This window comes from Moschus berezovskii, chromosome 2, assembly GCF_049115385.1.
Source record: "Moschus berezovskii isolate FMDL1 chromosome 2, NW_MosBer_1.0, whole genome shotgun sequence".
Lineage (NCBI taxonomy): Eukaryota > Metazoa > Chordata > Mammalia > Artiodactyla > Moschidae > Moschus > Moschus berezovskii.
The window spans coordinates 134,687,363-134,709,038 of NC_142461.1; the positions used below are offsets into that span (position 1 = coordinate 134,687,363).

General features: G+C 45.2%; 1 protein-coding gene across 1 annotated transcript in view; it reads right to left on the reverse strand.

The window, feature by feature from the left end:
- Positions 1 to 910: 910 nt before the first annotated feature.
- The window catches only part of ERCC3 (ERCC excision repair 3, TFIIH core complex helicase subunit), a 32,870-nt gene continuing 12,104 nt past the window's right edge, over positions 911 to 21,676 (reverse strand). The window contains exons 10-15 of the mRNA XM_055397816.2: positions 21,282 to 21,484; positions 15,610 to 15,706; positions 14,383 to 14,500; positions 8,654 to 8,772; positions 4,892 to 5,044; positions 911 to 3,373 (exon numbers count right to left, since the gene is read on the reverse strand). Coding sequence (XP_055253791.1) covers positions 3,242 to 3,373; positions 4,892 to 5,044; positions 8,654 to 8,772; positions 14,383 to 14,500; positions 15,610 to 15,706; positions 21,282 to 21,484 — 822 coding nt within the window. The 3' untranslated portion in view covers positions 911 to 3,241. The remainder of the gene's footprint in view (positions 3,374 to 4,891; positions 5,045 to 8,653; positions 8,773 to 14,382; positions 14,501 to 15,609; positions 15,707 to 21,281; positions 21,485 to 21,676) is intronic.

The following is a 21,676-nucleotide window of genomic DNA, read 5'->3' on the forward strand; positions in this document are numbered from 1 at the left end:
TTCGGCATTCTCTAACATGGTCCTCAAAATCCTTCCAGCTGCTGCCCACTTCTTAGTTTCAAAGCCACTCCCACATTTTTGAGTGTTTATTACAATAACATCCTACTCTTGGTACCAAAACCTGTATTATTTATCCATTGCTTTGTAGCCATGGGCAACCATGACCACTATCCCTCTCCAGAGCTTAGCAATCAATTCTTTTTTTTTTTTAAAGAAAGAAAATTGTAGTTTTGAGGCTTTGTGTACCAGAAATGCAAGAGCTTAGCAGGGTCCTCTGGTCTAGGGTCCTCACAGGATACAGCCACGGGGTAGGTTAGGGCTGTAATCATCTCAGGCTCAACCAAAGGAGGATCTGTTTGCAACCTCACTTCTGAGTGTTGGCAGGATCCAGTCCACTGAGGGCCACTGAACTGAGGCCATTGGGCTCCATTCTTTGCCATGTGGGCCTCTCCACTGGGCAACTTACCGGGTCAAAGCAAGCAAATGAGAAATGTCAGGGAATATGGACTTCCGTCATATTTCATCAAATGTCAGAGAATAAGGATTTTCCATTATGAGTTGTATTTTTTCCCTGGCTTTTTGCTTGCCTGGTAATTTCGGATTGGATGTCAGACACTGTATATATGTGTCAGTTGCTCAGTCATGTCCAACTCTTTGTGATCCCGTGGACTGTAGCCTGCCAGGCTCCTCCATCCATGGGATTTCCTGGGCAAGAATACTGGAGTAGGTTGCCATTTCCTTCTCCAGGGGATCTCCCCAATCCAGGTATCAAACCCAGGTCTCCTACATTGCAGGCAGACTCTACTGTCTGAGCCAAAGTTTCACCTTATTGGTTGCTAGATATTTTCATACTATAATAGGTAGCTTTGTTCTGGAATATGGTAGTTACTTGGAAATAGTTGGATTCTTTTGGGTTGTGCTTTCAAAACTTTATTAGAACTCATATAGCATTACTTTAGGTCTAACTTTCACAATATTGAAGCAAAACCTTGTTGAATACTCTGATGCCCTGTGAGATGAGGAATTTCATCCAGGCTGGTGGGAACAGGAATAGTCCAGACCCTGGATCAGTTCAGTTCAGTCGCTCAGTGGTGTCCGACTCTCTGCGACCCCATGAATCACAGCACGCCAGGCCTCCCTGTCCTAAGCTCCCCCTAATCCTTCCAGGTGTTTCCTCCCCCTGCCTTGAGTAGCTTCTTCATATGCACGTGCTTCCTGGTGCTCAGTGGAAGACTCAAGGCCCCTAAGCACATTCGGTACTTCTTTGTGCAGCTCTCCTATTTGGTACTTTGCCCTGTAAACTCCACCTGTGGTGGGGTGTAAGGGCTGGTTCAGGGAAAAGGCAGCAGGAAGGGATAACAGGGTAAATGGTTGCCAGTGAATCATTCGTTTACAACTTCCCTCAAGGTGTAAGCATTTTGTTCCAACTGATCAGTGGGGACAAGTAATTCAGCTAGTCACCTGAGGCAAAGAATGGGAGGTCTGTGTTTGGCCTTGTCACTGGTAAACGAGGAGAGCACCCTTGAGTTGTAAGACAGGTGAGGAAAAGCGGTTCTTTGTAGTAAGCTGTTTTCCAGAACACGAAAGACTGGGTGTTTCTTCAACATGTTGTCTGTGTCTCCCAGGATCACAGAGCTTGGGTGAAACTTGACATCACCCATGGATACGTTAAAGAACAAGAAAAAAGGAAGCAGCAAGGACAGAAATGAAAACACGAGTGTTTGCTATTGCTTGAGCACCTCCATCATAAAGGTGTGACAGGATAGGAGAATCTGGAAATAATACTGGTTAAAGTCCAGCCTGAGACATCTTGGAGCCACCCACTGCGGTGAGTGATGGGCTGGTCTGCGGCCTCTGCACAGCTGTGCTCGAGCACAGGTCTGGCTCACAGGGCCTGAAGGTCTGGCTGCTCGGGGCCATCTCCAGGGTCTGAACGGACAAAGCAGCTGGCTCTCTGTGGGTCAGCACCAACTGCCGGCCAGATTGTAACAGTGTGTTTGTCCCGAAAGGTCAGCTCAGAGGAGTGGAATTCAGGGAAAGTGGCTTTTGCTTAAAAGCACCCTTTATAAAATGAATGTAGTCTTCGCCCCAGGAGGGCACTGAGAAATGGAAACGCTGCTGCTGAGTGGCAAGGGGTAGGCAGGGCTCTTGAGGAGCCTTAGTCATATGGAGTGAGCCTCCTCAGGGCACTGGAACACGCTCTTCAGGACCTTGTGCTTGCCAGTGTCTTCTATGGTGTGAGAGAAAACCTTTTCTTTCATACTAGGAATAAGAGGAAGAAAGCCCAGACACATTTTTCAGAATAAAGGAACCAGCCATTAAAGATCTAAGGGTCAGGTTGATGTATGGCAAAAACCATCACAATACTATCAAGTAATTATCTAATTATCCTCCAATTAAAATAAATAATTTTTTAAAAAGATCCAAGGGTGCTAAAGTGCTGTTAGAAGAGGAATCAGTCTTCCAACAACATCAACAATGTATCTTGAGGGAGAAATAAGAGATCATTCTCTCAGCGAAGATCAACCACCAGGACCTGTGTGCACTGTGGATCCCAAAGCGGGTGATGGCCTTCGGGCGACCCAGAGGGCCTGCAGCTGTGGGTTCCTCCCGTGGAACACACGTGAGCTGACCAGGGGCCAGGCAGCACTGCAAACTGCTCCAAATCCTCGCTCGCTCTGGACCACCCTCCCCAGGCTCACAGGGCCTCCCCGGCAACACAGTACACTAACTGGCAAGGTCTTCTCTTCTCGTCTCTCCAGTGTTCCCTGCAGACAGGCCCCATCTTACTCCTCTGGGCCTGCCACCAACTGAAGCCCTGCTGGAGGTTTGTCATCTAGACATAACTGATGGCAAGGCTTCATAAGAACATCTATAATGAAGCCTGGTTAAACGTGCCATTTCTGTTTATTCAGGAGAACATTAAGATAAATACACCTAAATATTACAAATTTTTTATACACAAGAATGAACACTCCCCCCAAATTCTGAAAAGTGGTCTGAAAAAAGACCCCAAAAATATAGTCTCCCCACTCCCACTTTTAAACCCTGGATGACCCAGGAAGACAGAATCAAGCTCTTGCTGCATTTTCTTCAATACAGTTAACAGATACTTGAATCTAGACTGGTTTGGTCAATGCTATTGGAAGGAACATGGATGCAGAAAGAAAATGCTACGTTTAAACTCCTTTCCCCATGTTGGTGCTGGGCATCCAGCCTTCAGCCGCACGCCCCGTGGGCGTCATTTCCTGAAGCGCTTGAAAAGCGGGTGCACGTGCTTTGTGGAAGCCTTGCTCCGTGATGAGTGGTACTCCATGTACACCGTGTCGTCAGCCCCGGACATGGAGCTCATCGTGCCAAAGCGCCGGGACACCTGCAGGGGGACCCAGCTGCTGTTAGTTTCAGAGGTGGAACACTGCTATGTTTACAATCACAGTCAGGTTTATAAATGTATAAGTTTCATAGACTTTATTATTTTTAAAATAACATTTACTGACTACTTAGTATGTCTCGGGTATTATTCTAAGCAGCTTATACTTATTTATTACGTGTCCTAACTTACCGAATCCTCACAGTCATTCTAATGCCCATTTTACAGAAGAGGAACAAACACAGAAATGAAGTAACTCGTAAGAGCGAACAACTCTAAGAGATGGGGCGTGAACCCAGGCTTCAGACTCCCTGTCCCTCACCGTAATACCACACTGCCTCTCTTCATGGCAATTTCTAAACAAGATTTTAACAGTGAGGGCAGGAGTCCTTCACATCTCCTGAGACCCTACCACAAGGCTTGAATCAAGTGGAAACTCAGAAAGCCCCAGGCCTGAATCTTGGTTCTGTGTCTCACTGAGTGGCCTTGGGCAAATACTGAATGTCTGTAACTTAAAGAACTCACATGAAAAATGGGGATAACCACATCTGCTTGACATATGTGGTGTGAACAGAGATCACATAGGTCAAGGGTCTGACCCAGTGCTTGGCACACAACTCGCACCAGATTACAAGCAAAGGACGCAGACAGGCACTGAAGCCACGCCTTCCACAGCCTGACCTTAGGTGACCCACTGTGAAGAGGAACTGACTTGACACCACCTTCAGACAGGACAGGAAGCTTCCCTGGGCACCCATGGAGGGTGCCCTGGAGAAGATCCAGCCCCCAACCGCTGCCTCTTGGGACAGGAAGGTCTCAGGGCACACAGCACCTCTCCAGGTGACACAGCTTCCTTCTTCCCTCCTATCACTCACCTTTCAGCTCTACCACCAACTTAGTTTCAAAAGCACCTGATCAAACCGTACTTCCCTCCTTGGAAGGGCCAGATACGAATTTCTGATCATGACACTTTCATTAGTTATACCATATTACATTTCCCTGGTGCGACAACAGGCATTTGGTAAGTATGTGCAGAATAACTGAAAAGCTGAACACCTGCAGAGAACTCTGAATTTTTCAAAATACGTATTGAAACTATAACTTGAGTTCTTTCTCAGGTGTGTCTTACAGGCCGGAAGGCTGTGCTCTTACTGAGGAGGAAGCTGGGGTGAGGTGACTCACCCAAGGCCAAGAGGGGCAGCCCCAGGTCCGTCACACCACTTCCCTAGCGAGAGCCTGGGCTCCAACATCCAAATACTAAAAACACTTATGCCATACTATTACGTGAACACAGCAGGAGACAACTACACCCACCATGGGCTCAGACACAAAAAATAAGACAGACACACAGAAAGGCTAATGGGGATGACTTCTATTATTTCCTCCTCTACAATTTCCCATGTATTCCAAGTTTTTAAAAAACCACAGAGGCACATACACACACAGAACTGTGAAGCTGTATGTGTGTCTAAAACTGTCCTTCAGGAGAACTGACATCTGGAGCCTCACCTACTCACTCACCTGGCTGGATCTGGAGCCAAATTCTCCTGCCACCACCTCCTCCTCAGCATCCAGGTCAGTGGCCGCCAGGACCTTCTGTAGGAGCTGCTGTTGCTCCTCTTTCGTTGAAAATGCCAAGTCTTCCTCTTCCATGCCAGCAAGCTTGGTGATCACCTGCAGAGTGGAACCCTCCTGTTTTCTCTCCCTTGGCCCGATCCCACCTTCTCCTGGGTTCATCTGGTCTGGTCGCCTCCCCACTCAGGCCCAGCAGAGAAGCTGCCTGATAACAGAGAGCTCCTCTCTGGCAGTGCAGAGCCCAGCCTCAGGAGCCACCTCAACAAGGAGCTTAGCCAAGAAATGCAAGGCAGGAAAGGGTGAGCAAATTCTAGGGAAATCTGCTCCCAACACATGGCACCCAAATGACGACTTACAGAAGATCTCCAGGGATCTTGGCAACCTCCAAGCAACCATTCTAGTAGCTTTCCCATCTTGCACCAGGTAAAGGGAGGGAGCAAGAACTGAAGGGCACAGACTGTTGCCCTTCAAGAAGGTGTCCAACCTCCAGGCCTGGCACCCAGGGCTTCCAGCAGAAGGGGCATGTAAAAATGATTGGATATTTTTTCTAAAAGAGAAAGATAGCAGCAGGGTGGAGATTTGGTTTTCACTTCCTTGGGGATAACTCACTACAAGGCCTACCTATCCCTGCAGAAAGCGAGGCTCGATTACATGAAGGGAACTTCTTTTCTGTTCTCCCCTAATTTTCGCATAATTTTAAAAGAAAATTCCTAGAAGGAAAGACCTGGCTGAGCCCTTCAGGTGGCCACAGATCTGGAGTATAGATGTGGGACACTTCTGCCCTGGCCGCTTCTCCAGGGTCATGATTCTGGGACCCCCTAGCCCGGCTGCTCTCGGTGGGGAGACCTGAAGGTGAGGCACGCAAAGGCAGCTCCAGCCAACACAGACCACCACGTGCTCAGCACTTTGTCAAGCTCACCTGTCAAAGAGCCCAGAGCACTTCCTGATTCAGTGCTTCTCGTGCCCTTATGACTCTCCTGGGAATCAGAAGGTATGAATGCTATTATCACCACAAATGTTATCAGTTCAGTCAGTTCAGTCGCTCAGTCGTGTCCGACTCTCCGCGACCACCATGAATCACAGCATGCCAGGCCTCCCTGTCCATCACCAACTCCCGGAGTTCACCCAAACCCATGTCCACAGAGTCGGTGATGCCATCCAGCCATCTCATTCTCGGTCGTCCCCTTCTCCTCCCGCCCCCAACCTTTCCCAGCATCAGAGTCTTTTCCAGTGAGTCAACTCGTCGCATGAGGTGGCCAAAGTATTGCAGTTTCAGCTTTAGCATCAGTCCCTCCAATGAACACCCAGGATCGATCTCCCTTAGAATGGACTGGTTGGATCTCCTTGGGGTACAAGGGACTCTCAAGAGTCTTCTCCAACACCACAGTTCAAAAGCATCAATTCTTCGGTGATCAGCTTTCTTCACAGTCCAACTCTCACATCCATACATGACCACAGGAAAAACCATAGCCTTGACTAGACGGACCTTGGTTGGCAAAGTAATGTCTCTGCTTTTTAATATACTATCAAGGTTGATCATAACTTTCCTTCCAAGGAGTAAGCATCTTTTAATTTCATGGCTGCAATCAGCATCTGCAGTGATTTTGGAGCCCCAAAAAATAAAGTCTGACACTGTTTCCACTGTTTCCCCATCTATTTCCCATGAAGTGATGGGACCAGATGCCATGATCTTTGTTTTCTGAATGTTGAGCTTCAAGCCAACCTTTTCACTCTCCTCTTTTACTTTCATCAAGAGGCTTTTGAGTTCCTCTTCACTTTCTGCCATAAGGGTGGTGTCATCTGCAGATCTGAGGTTATTGATATTTCTCCCGGCAATCTTGATCCCAGCTTGTGCTTCTTCCAGCCCAGCGTTCCTCATGATGTACTCTGCATATAAGTTAAATAAGCAGGGTGACAATATACAGCCTTGACACACTCCCTTTCCTATTTGGAACCAGTCTGTTGTTCCATGTACAGTTCTGACTGTTGCTTCCTGACCTGCATACAGGTTTCTCAAGAGGCAGGTCAGGTGGTCTGGTATTCCCATCTCTTTCAGAATGTTCCACAGTTTATTGTGATCCACACAGTCAAAGGCTTTGGCATAGTCAATGAAGCAGAAATAGATGTTTTTCAGGAACTCTCTTGCTTTCTCCATGATCCAGCGGATGTTGGCAATTTGATCTCTGGCGCCTCTGCCTTTTCTAAAACCTGCTTGAACATCTGGGAGTTCAAGGTTCACATATTGCTGAAGCCTGGCTGGGAGAATTTTGAGCATGACTTTACTAGCGTGTGAGATGAGTGCAATTGTGCGGTAGTTTGAGCATTCTTTGGCATTCCCTTTCTTTGGGATTGGAATGAAGACTGACCTTTTCCAGTCCTGTGGCCACTGCTGAGTTTTCCAAATTTGCTGGCATATTGAGTGCAGCACTTTCACAGCATCATCTTTCAAGATTTGAAATAGCTCAACTGGAATTCCATCACCTCCACTAGCTTTGTTCCTAGTGATGCTTTCTAAGGCCCACTTGACTTCACATTCCAAGATGTCTGGCTCTAGGTCAGTGATCACGTTATCGTGACTATCTTGGTCGTGAAGATCTTTTTTGTACAGTTCTTCTGTGTATTCTTGCCACAAATGTTATACAGACGGATAAAAAGGTGGTAGTGAAAATCCTTCGAAAAACTGTGCCAAGTGTCCTAAACTAGAATTCAGCATGAGAAGTCTGAAAAGTGTCACTGCCTCTGACTCAAAGAGGAGGGTCGGACAACCGTGTCCTCTTGTCTAAGGTGATAAAGGGAACCCTGTTAGTTCCCTGATGAGTTCTACCCTAAACCAATTTGAAAAGGACACAATTTAAAGTAGCTGGAGAGGCAGCCTACAGTCTTCCACAAATCAGGAACCTGGGAACCTGTATGTTCTAAGATGCCCTTTCAGTCCCCTGCTTGCAGTACCCTCCACAGAAAACAAAAAAACCCTTTGGGATACTAAATCCTGGCATAAATTTACTATGTGTGTCGAGAGGAAAGAAAGCAAATGCTTTCACCAATGAAAGTCAGCCAAAGGTTCAGAGTTCCCCAAGTTATTAGAAAAACAGATTTATAGAACATGGATGGCGCCTGAGGTCTGAGGCTCACGGAAGCCAAGGCTCCCCAGATGGCTAAGGACACAGCTCTCCCAGCTACTGCTGCTGCTGCTGCTGCTGCTAAGTCACTTCAGTCGTGTCCGACTCTGTGTGACCCCATAGACGGAAGCCCACCAGGCTCCCCCATCCCTGGGATTCTCCAGGGGACCCCTGAGAAAGGAAACCCAAGGGGCTCATGCTAAAACAGTGGTGGCCACAGTTCCTTGGCACCTCAAGTCCTGCTAGGTTAGCACATTTTTCCCACCAACATCTAATGGGATTTTTTTTTTGCAAGATGACTATAAAAAGTTAACAAGCTGAGATTCCACACGTTGCCTGCTTCAGAGGCCCTGTTCCCTGAGAGGCTGGAAGCAGGAGAGGAGTCTGCACAAGGTTTTTCCTTCAAAGCTCCCCGTAGTCCATGCAAGGAGAACAGGAGACTGAGGCAGGGCCCCCAGTCCCCTAATATTCTGTGCCTACTGGAGACCTGTCCCATGCTTGTGCTGACAGTGGCCTCCACTTCTCATGGAGGACTGGGTAGTAAAAAGCCTCGGTCCGACTCTGACCAGAGACCAAAATGGATACATACCTTAAAGCTGTAACCTTGATCTACCAAGAACCTCTGCCGCTTGGTTGAGTAAGCCATTTCCTGTGTGTCCTGGGATACCAGCGAGTAGAAGAAGGCATTGTACTCCTCTGCAACCATCCCTGGGGGGAGGGCATGAAAAAGGATGACATGAGCCGTTAGAATGCCAGGAACTAAGGGTCCACGGCTCAAAGGGGTATCTTATGGCTGATTCTTGTTGATGTTCGACAGAAAACAACAAAATTCTGTAAATCAATTATCCTTCAATTAAAACATAAAGTGGCAAAAAAAAAAAAAAAGTGAGTCCTGCAGTGGGAGAGCATTGTAGTCAGAGGGGTCACTGCCCAGACTCTGTACAAGAACTTCAACAAAATTAAAAATGCTGGTGCTTCAAAGGACACCATAAAAAAAGTGAAAAAACAACTCACAGAATTGGAAAAACCATTTACAAAGCATACATATGATAAGGGATTTGCACCTAAGGCATAAAAAAACTACTACAACTCAATAATGAAAAGACAAACCAGTTATATACGGGAAAAAAGATCTGCACAGGCATTACCCCAAAGAAGATTCGTGTGTCCATGAGCACATGGAAAAAGCTCACTATCACTAGCCATCAGGGACATGCAAGTCAAAACCATGACAAAATGCTACCGAATACCACAGAACAGCGAGGATACAAAAGGGTGATTACAGCTGTCATCAAGGCTGGGGAGAAACTGAAATCCTCACACGCTGCTGGTGAGAACGTGAAATGGCGCAGCCACTTGGGAAAGAGCCTGGCTCTTTAAAGTGTTAAACACACAGTTACTACATGACCCACAATTCCACTCCAAGATACACCCAGGAGAATTAAAAACTTATGTCCATACAACATTTGCACATGAATTTCATAACAGCACTATTCAAGAGCCAAAAAGTAGAAATAATCCAAATATTCATAAATGGATTTTAGAAGTTCACACTGTGGAATATTACTCAGCAGTAAGTAAGAATGAGGTACTAATAGGTGCTGCAATATGGATAACCCTTCTGAAAATATTATGCTAAAGCTACTAAAAAAATAAACAGCCCAGAGAAAAGACACCAACAGAATAATCACAGATACATGGTAACCTAAAAACCTGGTCCTGCAGGAAAATCTGAATGTTTCTGCTTCACAGTTCAGTGTAAGTTAATTATTTGTGTACTGCCTCTGAATTCAATTGTTTCTTTGTCTTTCAAGAGCGCAGAGATGCAAAGGGCTAATTATCTTATAACAAATATTTTCTTTTGTCTTACTGAGATAAAACTGACAGTGCTATACACACGGAATGATATGACGGACACATATGGTGAAATGACTACCTCTATAATTTTAGCTCACATCCATCATTTCACAGTCACACACATACGGCTTTTTCCTTGTGGTGAGCACTTTGAGAATGTACTCCTGAACAACCTCAAGTATAACGTACAGCAGTGGAAACTACAGCCGTCGTGTTGCACTTCACATCTCCAGTACGTATTTACCGGACAGGTGAAACTTTGTACCTTTTGAATACATTCACTCAAATCCCCCACTCCCAAATCCCCATTCTCTGGTGATCACAAATTTGATATCTTTTTCTCTAAGTTTGTTTTTTTGTAGATTCCTCATGTAAGTGAGATCATACAGTATTTGTCTTTCTGTCTGACTTATTCCAACTAGCACGACATTCTCAAGGTCCGTCCACGCTGTCATGGATGGCAGGATTTCCTTCTTTTTTACGGCTGATTATTATATTGGGTTGGCCAAAAAGTTCATTCCAGTTTTTCCGTAACATCTTATGGAAAAATCTGAACGAACTTTTTGTTCAACCCAATATATGGACACACATGTGCATGCACACCACACTCTCCTCATCCATTCATGATGATGAACACTTAGACCCGTACCATGTCTTGGTTATTGAAAATAATGCTGACATTAACATGGTGGTACAAACATCTCTTTGGCACAGTGACTTCACCTCTGTCAGATATATATCCAGAAGTGGAACTGCTGAACTATATGGCAATTCTGTTTTTAATTGTTTAAGGGACACTCATACGGTTTTCCACAATGGCTGTACCGATTTACATTCCCAACAGTGCACAATGGTTCCCATTCCTCTACATCCTTGACGATTAACAAATGTTAACTACTGACTTTTTGATAACATTCTAACTAACAGGTGTGACGCGATCTCATAGTGTTGATTTGCATTTCCCTAATAATTAGTGATGATAAGCACCTTTTCATGTACCTGTTGGCTATCTGTATATCTTCTTTGGAAAACTGTCTCTTCAGGTCTTTTGCCCAGCTTTTAATTGAATTATTTGGGTTTTTTTTGCTATTGGGTTGTATGAAGTCTTTATATATTGGATATTAACTCCTTATTAGATACATGATTTGTACATATTTTCTCCCATTCCATACATTGCTTTTTCATTCTTTTTTTAAAATATTTATTTATTTGGCTGCATCAGGTCATAGTTGAGACATGCAGGGTCTTCAGTGTGGCATGAGGGATCTCCCCACTGGGACATGGGTTTACTTGCCCTACAGCACATAGGACCTTAGTCCCCTGTAGTAGGAGTAGTCAGTAAGTCATGTCCAACTCTTGCGACCCCATGGACTGTAGCCTGCCAGGCTCCTCTGTCCATGGGATTCTCCAGGCAAGACTACTGAGCAGGGATCCAATTCATGGCCCCTGATTGGAAAGAAGAGTCTTAACCACCGGACCACCAGGGAAGTCCCTGCCTTTTCATTTTGTTGACTATTTCTTTTGCTGTGAAGATGCTTTTTAGTTTCATGTAGTCAACTATTGACTTGACAGTCAAAAAAACACTGCCAAGATCCACGTCAAGGGGGCGTTTTTTCCTATGTTTTCCTTTAGGAGTTTCACGGTTTTTGCACTTAAGTCTTTAATTCATCTTGCGAGGATTTTTGCTAGTGATGAAAGACAGGGGTCGAGTTTCACTCTTTATATGTGGATATCCAATTTTCCCAGCACCATTTATTAAAGAGACTGTCTTTTCCTCCACTGGGTATTCTCAGCTCTCTTGCATGAGTTTATTTCTGGGCTTTGGATTCTGTTCCACTGGTCTATAATCTGTTTTTATACCAGTAACATACTCTTTGGATAGCCAAAGCTTTATTAAAAAAAAATCAGAAGTGTGATGCCTCTTGCTTTGTTCTTTCTCAGAACTACTTTGGCTATTTAGGGTCTTCTGTGGTACCATATAAATTTTAGGACTATTATTTTTACTTCTTTAAAAATGCCAGTGAAGACTTAATAGGGACTGCATTCCATCTAAAGGTGGCTTTGGGTAATATAGATTTAACAACATTAATTCTTCTAATCCATGAACAAAGGACACTTTCTATTTATTTGTATTTTCTTCCACTTCTTTCGTCAGTGTCTTGGAGCTCTTTCACCTCCTTGGTGAAATTTACTTCTAAATATTTTATTGTTTTTGATGCTCTTGTAAATGGAATAATTTTACTTTTTTCTTTTAGACAATTTGTTTAGTGTATAGAAATGTTATTGAGTTTTGAATGTTAACTTTGTATCCAGTAACTTTACTGAATTTGCTGAATATAATAGTTTTTTTATAAAGCTTTTAGGGTTTTCTACCTATAAAATCATGTCACGTGCAAATAGAGAAAATTTTACTTCTTCTTTTTCAGTCCTGATGCCTTTTATATCTTTTTCATACCTAACTGCTTTGGTTAGGACTTCCAGTATAATGAACACATGACAGTGGGTGCCCTTGTCTTGCTTCTGATCTCAAAGGAAAAACTTTCAAACTTTTCACTGTTAAGTATGATGTCAGCTGTGGGCCTATCATATGCAGCCTCTATTATACTGAGGTACTTTCTTCCTATGGGATTCCCAGCTGGCTCAGTAGTAAAGAATCCACCTGTCAATGCAGTAGACACAAGAGACCTGGGTTTGCTCCCTGGGTCGGGAAGATCCCCTGGAGGAGGAAATGGCAACTCACTCCAGTATTCTTGCCTGGAAAATTCCACCAACAGAGAAGCCTGGTGGACTACAGTCTGGTGGGGTCCCAGGAGTCGGACATGACTGAGAGACTGAGCATGCACACCCGTTCCTCCTATACCTAATTTGTTAAGAGTTTTTATTACACACAGATGTTGAATTTTTTCAAAAGTTTCTTCTCCATCTACTAAAATGATCATATGAATTTTTTCCCCTTAACTCTATTAGTGTGAGGTATCACATTTATTGATTTGTGTATGTTGTGTGTGTTTGCATCCCAGGGATAAATCCCACTTGATCATGGTGAATGATCCTTTTCATGTGGGGCTGAATTTGGTTTGCTAGTATTATTTTGAGGATTTTTACATCTGTATTCATAGGATATTTGGCCTGTCCTTTTCTTTTCTGTAGTCAACTTTTCTAGTTTTGATATCAGGGTAATACTAGCTTTGTATAATGAGTCAAACAGTACTTTAAAAACAAAATCAAAGAGCTGTTCAAATTAGAATTGTGTGTGATGAAGTGTAACAAGTAAGTAAAGAGTCATTTTCACATATATTAGTCAGATTTATTCAAGAGTCTGCTATATTCTGGGGCCTCCCTGGCGGCTCAGCAGTAAAGAATCTACCTGCAATACAGGAGATTGGTTCAATCCTTGGGTCAGGAAGAGCCCCTGGAGAAGGAAATGGCAATCCACTCCAGCATTCTTGCCTGGGAAATCCCACAGACAGAGGAGCGTGGAGGGCTACAGTACATGGGGTCACAAAAGAGTCAGACACAACTCAGTAACTAAACAACAACTACTGTATTCTGTAATGCAGTCTCATTCCTCACAACAGCCCAGAAAAATAAGGACTGTCAATCCTGCTTTGGATGAGAAACCAATTTGCTTTGCTGAGAAGGGCAAATTACTTATCCAAGGTCACACAATTGGTCTGGTGCCCAAGTCCACGTTTGCTATTCCTACAACTTGCCCTGTCTCCATTTTAATCACAATCAATTAGCTGCTTCCTAGATATACTCAAATGCAGTATAATGTTAACACATGCTCATCAATCTTATCAATTTCAAAAATCCTAACAGTCCAAGCTCTTCCTGAGATGAATGACTCCCTTGAGGACAGGGCCTGTCTCATTCTCGTAGGACCTACGTGGCCTTAGGAGGATGCTGGAGGATGCCAGCAATATTGGTCTCTACTCTGCCCATGATGGGGGTCTAGGCCTCTTTACTGCAATTAACAAGCAGAAACTCCATGCCTCTTGCTTCCTCATTTGCTAAGCTTCTATTAGCTGCCACTCAGGGGACCATTCTTCACAGGTTATGAGTGAGGTAACCACCCTGTGGCTGTTCCTGCCAAGCTCTCCCCTTACTCTTAACTCGAGGTTCAGAGGACACCTTCCAGCTCCTAAACATCCACTGGTGGCCAAAGCGCTGCTTTCTCCCTCTACAACCACACCACTCAGCACTGCTTCCCAGCTCCCTTTTCCATGAACATAAGCACTCAGGTCAGAGTGTGACTTCCAGACAGCTGCCATGGAAAACGTCCAGATACTCGCTCCCAACACCTAAGAAATAACAATGCCAAGGAGACCTTGGTCCTTGCTCCGGAACCCTCTGCACCCCGCCGCCTTTAGAGCCTACCTAACCCAGGAGCACAAGCGCGCCCTCACCGACACCCAGGCGCCGGGCAGAGTGGCTGGAAGAGAGCCCCGGAGAAGGCACCTTTTTTCGCTCGGAGCACTCGCCCTAGCCTCTGGGCCTCCTGCCGCCGGGAGCCACCGTGAGAGGAAATCTGAATGAGGACATTTGCTTCTGGCAAATCAAACGATGTGTCACCCACCTGCATAAAGGAGACAGCTGTGAGCTTCGGAAGGTTTTTATATGTGAGACAAAAAGGAAAAAAAATTCAACAAGCCTCAAATTTAAATAAGCTCTGCAGATGATTTAGAAAACACAGTCACTATCATCTCAGTCTATACCAGGGTCCCTCAGACGCAAGCAGGTCTCTGGGACCTAATGTGCTTCCTGAAAGCTGTCTTACAGAAGCTATCAGGACCCAGGGCCTAACCATCTGTCTCAGCAACAGTCCCAGTGTGAGCTGCTAAGGCCCAGAGACAAGAGGGCCCGATCAACACGCTGAGTGATGCTTTTCATTTTTTGCAACAGAACTAGGTCTGCACAAAACCATCCACAATCTTGAGGCCACTGAGGCCAACAGCACAAGCTGGACCCAACACCTGGTAGGGGCCACTGCTTGCAGTGGGCTGGATTCTGGCTCAGGGTAGCTGCCCTAGCCTGGGGGACGGGGGAAGGTCCTACCATCAAAGTCTCCAGACACAGAAATCAAAGCTTGATACTTACCGATCCATCTATGATCACTTTATAGGTAAATCTCATTTCTCTGGGGCTTTGGGTCATTCTAATCTAAACGACTATTCTGACCTGTCAGGCTACCACTTCTAACTGAAAATTAAAACCATCAGCAAGCTGGGCCTACATGACCTTGTACTGTGTTTACTTTCACCACTCACCCCCAAGGCACACAGGAGCCAGGACAAAGGTTGCCCACGACCCGCAGGAATCTCCAACCCCACAGAGAGAACCTCATCCACATGCCTCCCTTTGTCAGAGTATTTGGTGAACTTTCCCCTTTATACGAAAAAAATACAACTTAAAATTCCTGTATCCCAAAAAGAGGCAGAAAAAGCTTAGGTCATACAAAAGGACTTGCTAGGGTGTATATTCCTTGAATTAGGAAAATAGACTGTATACACTAAAACTCTACATCTGCTTCTTCTACTACTTGCCAAACAACATTCCCATGTCCCTAGACATTGGACACACAGGAATGAAAACGGACACGTGATGCTCCTTCAACAATCCCCAATGCACTGCCCAGAAATCATTCAGCTGCGCGCAGGCCCCAGGGTTGCTGCATGGCACACTGACCTTGGATATGAAGATGGTGTTGATTTTGGGGTTATGCTTGAAATTCTGGAGAATCTGCATCCTTTCTCCCTGGGATGTAGGACCATAGATATAAGGTCTAGAGAAGAACAAAGCTATGTTAAGACCACAGAAGCACTCCTCGACTATCCTGAAAGCATGTCGGAGGGAGAGGAAGCTCTTGCAAGGTTTCTCTCTCCCAGGAAGACCTCTGTCATGGAAAAACATCAGGAAGAGACCCAGAAAAAACACGCCCCCACTGCCGCCACCCCTTCCCCTCTGAGCCAAGGTGCAGGTCACCATTCTCTTCAAGATTCTCCCTTCATTCTTTTGTTTTCAACATCTCTCACTCTAAGCTTAGTGTCTATACTAGGAGAATCCCCTGGATTCCATGAAGCACAATGGGGAAAAAAAGAAAACATTGCTATTTGCAAACAAAAGTCTGGAAGGAACCATTTCCAAAAGAAATAGGCATTCTCCAAGAAAGGAGAAAAGAAGCCCTTCCAGACTTCTCCCCACTGACCCCCTGTGATGCCATGTTCAAAGCACTTCTCGCTAGTCTCAGCCGCCAAAGGGCACAGCCCTTCCTGACAACCTCACTGGTTATCGCCTCCTGGCATCTGGCAGTGCCACTCCTCTACTTTTCCCACAACGGCGTGGTTTTTGTAGCTTCCACAGGGTGGGTAACGATGGTGAGAGTGACGATGACGACGACAAGGACGAGGACAGCAACCAAGGACGCAGGGCCCACCCACGCCAAACAGAGGCGGGCTCCATGTTCCCAACTGACACCTGAGGTTGGGAGCCAGAGGACGCCGAACTCAAGAGGCTGTTTTCTGCCGTTCAGGCCCATCAGCTCCCTGGAAGGCCTAGGAAGCACTGCTTTTGGTATTACATACACACTTCCCAATACTGTGCTATAAACTGGTAACAGGTATACCGAGAGAACAGCCCCCTGGCCTATGGGGAAGCTGGGCAAGGCCCGGGACAGCTGGATGCTTTCCCAATCCTGCAAGGCTGGCTTACCAGAGTGCCTGGAGCACCCCACAAGTTTATTATTTTCTGGGTGTTCATGCTGTGAAAAAGTCTGGGAATCTGCACTCTTCAGGACAGCCTGTCTCTTGATATCTAGGTTTTTAGGTGGTTCTTTTTCTCCTTGATCATCATCAGGAAAAACAACTCATATAGTGGCAAGCCCTCAGTTCCTGAGTCAAAGTGTCAGTTGCTCAGTTGTGTCCAGCTCTTTGAGACCCCATGGACTGTAGCCCACCAGGCTTCTCTGTCCATGGGATTCGCCAGGCAAGAGTACCGGAGTAGGTTGCCATTTCCTTCTCCAGGGGATCTTCCCGACCTAGGAATCAAACCTGGGTCTCCCACATTACAGGCAGATTCTTTACTGTCTGAGTCACAGGGAAGGTTCCCTCATACAGGGAATGAAACAGAAGGGTAACCATCCTCCAGAAAAAGGACCTAACATTTGTTGAACTCCTACTAGATCTAAGAATCCTGAGGCAGGTGGTGGTAACTCTAAGAGATAATAGAGCAAAAGGGTAGAGCCCAGGCCGGCAGGAAAGAAGAGCCAACATAAACAAGCCAGTTTTCTGTACGGAACACAAAAGGGTTCAAGATCTAATCACCAGTTGCCTCAGAAGGCAGGTGTCAGGGCAGGATTACAGACAGGAAGACTGACAGAGTGTATGTATAAGGAACAGTGTCAGAACCCAACTCCCGCCGCCAAGCATGCCTCTGCCCACCTGGCAGGAAACTGGAGATGTACTTTCTAGATTCTGAACACACTTAGGGAGACCCTTTGCTCTCAGGCAGAGCTGAAGGTGAAGCAAGAGTAAAAGTGAAGAAAGACAGGGATTCCCCATTCCCTCCCCTGCCACAGGCTGGTATCTAGGAAACGGTAAGAGATTCCTCTCTAGAGAAACTTTCCAGCCCTAAAGAAAAGACCCTGAGATACTGGCATCTGGCAACTTCTTGACAAACTAGCCAGGCCCGTGCCTGATCATGGAGAGGTCCACAGGCTGGCAAACCCACCAAGCTATACAGAAAGGCCAATCAGCTTCTAGTGACTCACCCTTACATAAGAAAATAGAGCCAAAGATCAACAAAAATCAGAACATGGGCTCGAAAGACAGAGCTGAAACAAAACACTTGAAGAAGAGAGAAATGGTATAGGGAAGCGAAGAAAACTTCGAAAGCTTTAATAGCCACAGAGAAGACACCGTACTTACTCAAAAAAACAAGAACAGTTGACAATAAAGAACTCTTGGAAATTAACAAAAGCGTCAATAGAGTTGGTAGACAAAGGGATAAAAAATAAGAGAAAATGGGAGTTCCCTAGTGGTCCAGTGGTTAGGACTCAGTGTTTTCACCACCACAGCCTGGGTTCAATCCCTGGTCAAGGAACTGAGATCCCATAAGCTACATGGCACGACTGAAAAAAAAGGCGGGACGGACGGGGTGGGGAGGAATTGGAGAAGGTGCCCAGAAGATCTAACAGCTGACCAGTAGGAATTCAAAAAGAGAGAAAAGAAACTCTGGCAGTTCAGTGGTTAAGACTCCAATGTAGGGGGCATGGTTTTTATCCCTGGTTGGGGAACTAAAGTCCCACATGCCACACAGCACGGCCCTCTCACCCCTCAAAAAAAAAGAGAGAAGAGAAAACAGAGAAGATGAGTAACAAAGAAAAAGCAGAAAGAACTTCTCTGAATTGAAGGACGTGAGTTTTCAGATTGAAAAGTGTCTACTGCATGTACTGTAATGAAAGAAAAAAAGATCACACTAGTCACACTGTTTTGAAACTTCCAAAAATGAAAAAAAGATTCTAAAACCCTCCTGAGAGAAGGAAAACCCATGACCACCACACTAGATCACATACAGAGAGGAGTCAGAAGGGCATCAAGCAGGCTTGCAAGCAGCTGCACTGGAAGCTGAGAAAACAGCCCTACCTCTGACATTCTGAGGTCCCATCAAACTACTCACCAAGTGTGAGAGTGAATAATCACATCTGTAAGCAAACTCTTATGAAATTTTCCTCTACATACCTTCTCTCAGAAATCTACGAAAGGATGCTGCTGCTGCTGCTAAGTCACTTCAGTCGTTTCTGACTCTGTGTGACCCCATAGACGGAAGCGCACCAGGCTCCCCCGTCCCTGGGATTCTCTAGGCAAGAACACTGGAGTGGGTTGCCTTTTCCTTCTCCAATGTGTGAAAGTGAAAAGTGAAAGTGAAGTCGCTTAGTCGTGTCCGACCCTTAGCGACCCCATGGACTGCAGCCTACCAGGGTCCTCCATCCATGGGATTTTCTAGGCAACAGTACTGGAGTGGCTTGCCATTGCCTTCTCCATACGAAAGGATACACTCCATCAAAATGAGTGACCAAGAAAGGGGAGACTTGAGATGCGGCAACAGGGGCTTCAACACAGGGAAGAGGTACAAGGAATTCACAGGATGATATCAGAGGCATGCCCAAAGGTGACAGGCAGCATCTCGAGTCCTAGAGAGCAAGCAGACCAGAGCAAGACAGGAAGACGAAGCACTTGAAGGGATCTGACCAGAGAAAGATCTGACCCTTCTGAGAGGGAATTTTATGAGGAGTCTGAAAAGGGATAACTTGATAATTACATAGAAAACCAAGCAAAAGTAATAACAAGGCAACTATTAAATCTAGGAAAAAACAAAATGTTAAGAAAAAATGTAATCACAGTACACTGCCTGCCTTGGCTTGAACAATACTTACACAGTCAAAATAATGTAACACTGACATTAGCTAGAACGTGGAAGCAATCTAGATGTCCATCGACAGATGAATGGATAAAGAAGCTGTGGTACACACACACAATGGAGTATGACTGAGCCATAAACAGGAACACATCTGAGTCAGTTCTGATGAGGTGGATGAACCTAGACCCTATTATACAGAGTGAGGTGAGTCAGAAAAAGTAAGGTAAGTATCATATTCTAACGCATATATACGAAATCTAGAAAAATGGTACTGAAGGATTTATCTACAGGGCAGCAGTGGAGAAAAAGACATAAAGAACAGACTTATGGACATGGGGAGAGGGGAGGAGAGGGTGAGATGTATGGAAAGTGTAACATGGAAACTTACATTACCATTTGTAAAAGAGATAGCCAACGGGAATGTTCTGTATGACTCAGGAAACTCAAACAGCGGCTCTGTGTCAATCTAGAGGGGAGGGATGGGGCGGGAGATGGGAGGGAGGTTCAAAAGGGAGGGGACATATGCATACCTATGGCTGATTCATGTTGAGGTTTGACAGAAAATAGCAAAATTATGTAAAGCAATTGTCCTTCAATAAAAAATAAATTAAAAAAAGAGAACTAATAAAAAAAAATGTAAAAATGTAACATTGAAACTAACTTGGTCCCAAAAATATTGTGGGGATGGAGTGGGGGAGGGGATGGAATGACATACGTAAGAGAGCTAAATCCACAACTCCCATGGTAGGAAATTAACAGGCAATTCCTAAAATCAATCATCAAGAAAGTGCTATATAAACTATTACTTAGAAATATGAAGGTAAATAGAGAAAAGGGTGGAGAAGGCAATGGCACCCCACTCCAGTACTCTTGCCTGGAAAATCCCATGGACGGAGGAGCCTGGTAGGCTGTGGTCCATGGGGTCGCTAAGAGTCAGACATGACTGAGCAACTTCACTTCACTTTTCACTTTCACACATTGGAGAAGGAAATGGCAACCCACTCCAGTGTTCTTGCCTGGAGAATCCCAGGGGTGGGGGAGCCTGGTGGGCTGACATCTATGGGGTCACACAGAGTCGGACACGACTGAAGTGACTTAGCAGCAGAGAAGAGTTGAAAGTATCCATCTTTGAGGAACAAGGAATTTTGACTAGGAAGACAGGTGCAAGGAATTGCTGGTTTTCTTAACAGCCTATGTTACTTTGATAAAACATAAAATATTTCCTACATTAAAATAAGGTACAGTTTTAGAAATTTGAGAAACTCAGTCTGTTTCCCAGTTTTCTCGTCTGTAACATGAGACTAATACAATCATCTCTGATGATTAAATCACAGCTTGTGAAGAGCAGCTGTCTGTATCCATCCCTCCCCAGCAACATAAACATTCAGGCCCGAGGATCTTGCCTTCCGCTATACTCACAGCACCTGAAGCCCTGTATCACTGTGTAAAGAAGCACAGGCCTCTTCCTCTTTCCTTGGCAGGAAACTTTCAGGTTCTCAGTAGTATCTGGGTGGTGCTGTAACAAGGACTCTGCTGGCTGTTTCCTAAGAGGCTCTTTCTAGATGCTGGGCCATACCCGGGATGAGGGTTCAGTCTGCCTTGCCTTCCCAGCCCCTAGTCCATATCGTCTGATCTCATCTCCAATCACAGTGCCACTAACCTGAAACTCCAGATGCCAACTTAGTGCCCACCTTTGGAGCCCAGCTCCAAAGCAGCACTTGCTCCCTCGGCCTCACAGGGACCAGGCCCTCTTTTCTATACACACCAGCCTCTGACTCTGACCATTGCTCCTCTGTCTCACCTGGTCCCTGGGAACATAAAACCAGGCCTTCAGATACTAACAAGTTCCTGAGAATTTTGAGAAAAAAACAGTCACCTTCTGCACTCTCACATGGGGAAGATAAATGGGCTTTTGAGGCCAACTCTAACTTTTCAATTCTTACTTGTTCAGTCGAATGGCATATTCCTTCAGAGCAAAGACGTTGTCAGCAAAGACAATAATCTTGTCATTCCTCCTTTCATGAAACTTGATCAGAAACTGGCAAGCTCTGAATTTGTTGGGATTCATGGTGTACAGCAAGATCCGTTTCTTGGTTTTGATTGCCACGTACTCCCGGTAAAACTCAGGAGACATTGGGCACCAAACCTGTGAAATGGTAAGAATTAGGGATCAGTATGCAAGCTTAAGTACCACACAAGTGAAAACTGGCAAATCAGCTTTAAAACAAACCAAGACAAAACCAATGACATGTGAATTACATCTCAAAACTATTGTAAACACACACATTATAAAGCAAAATCTGAGACCCAATGCTGAACCAAGACCTTCTTACATGTT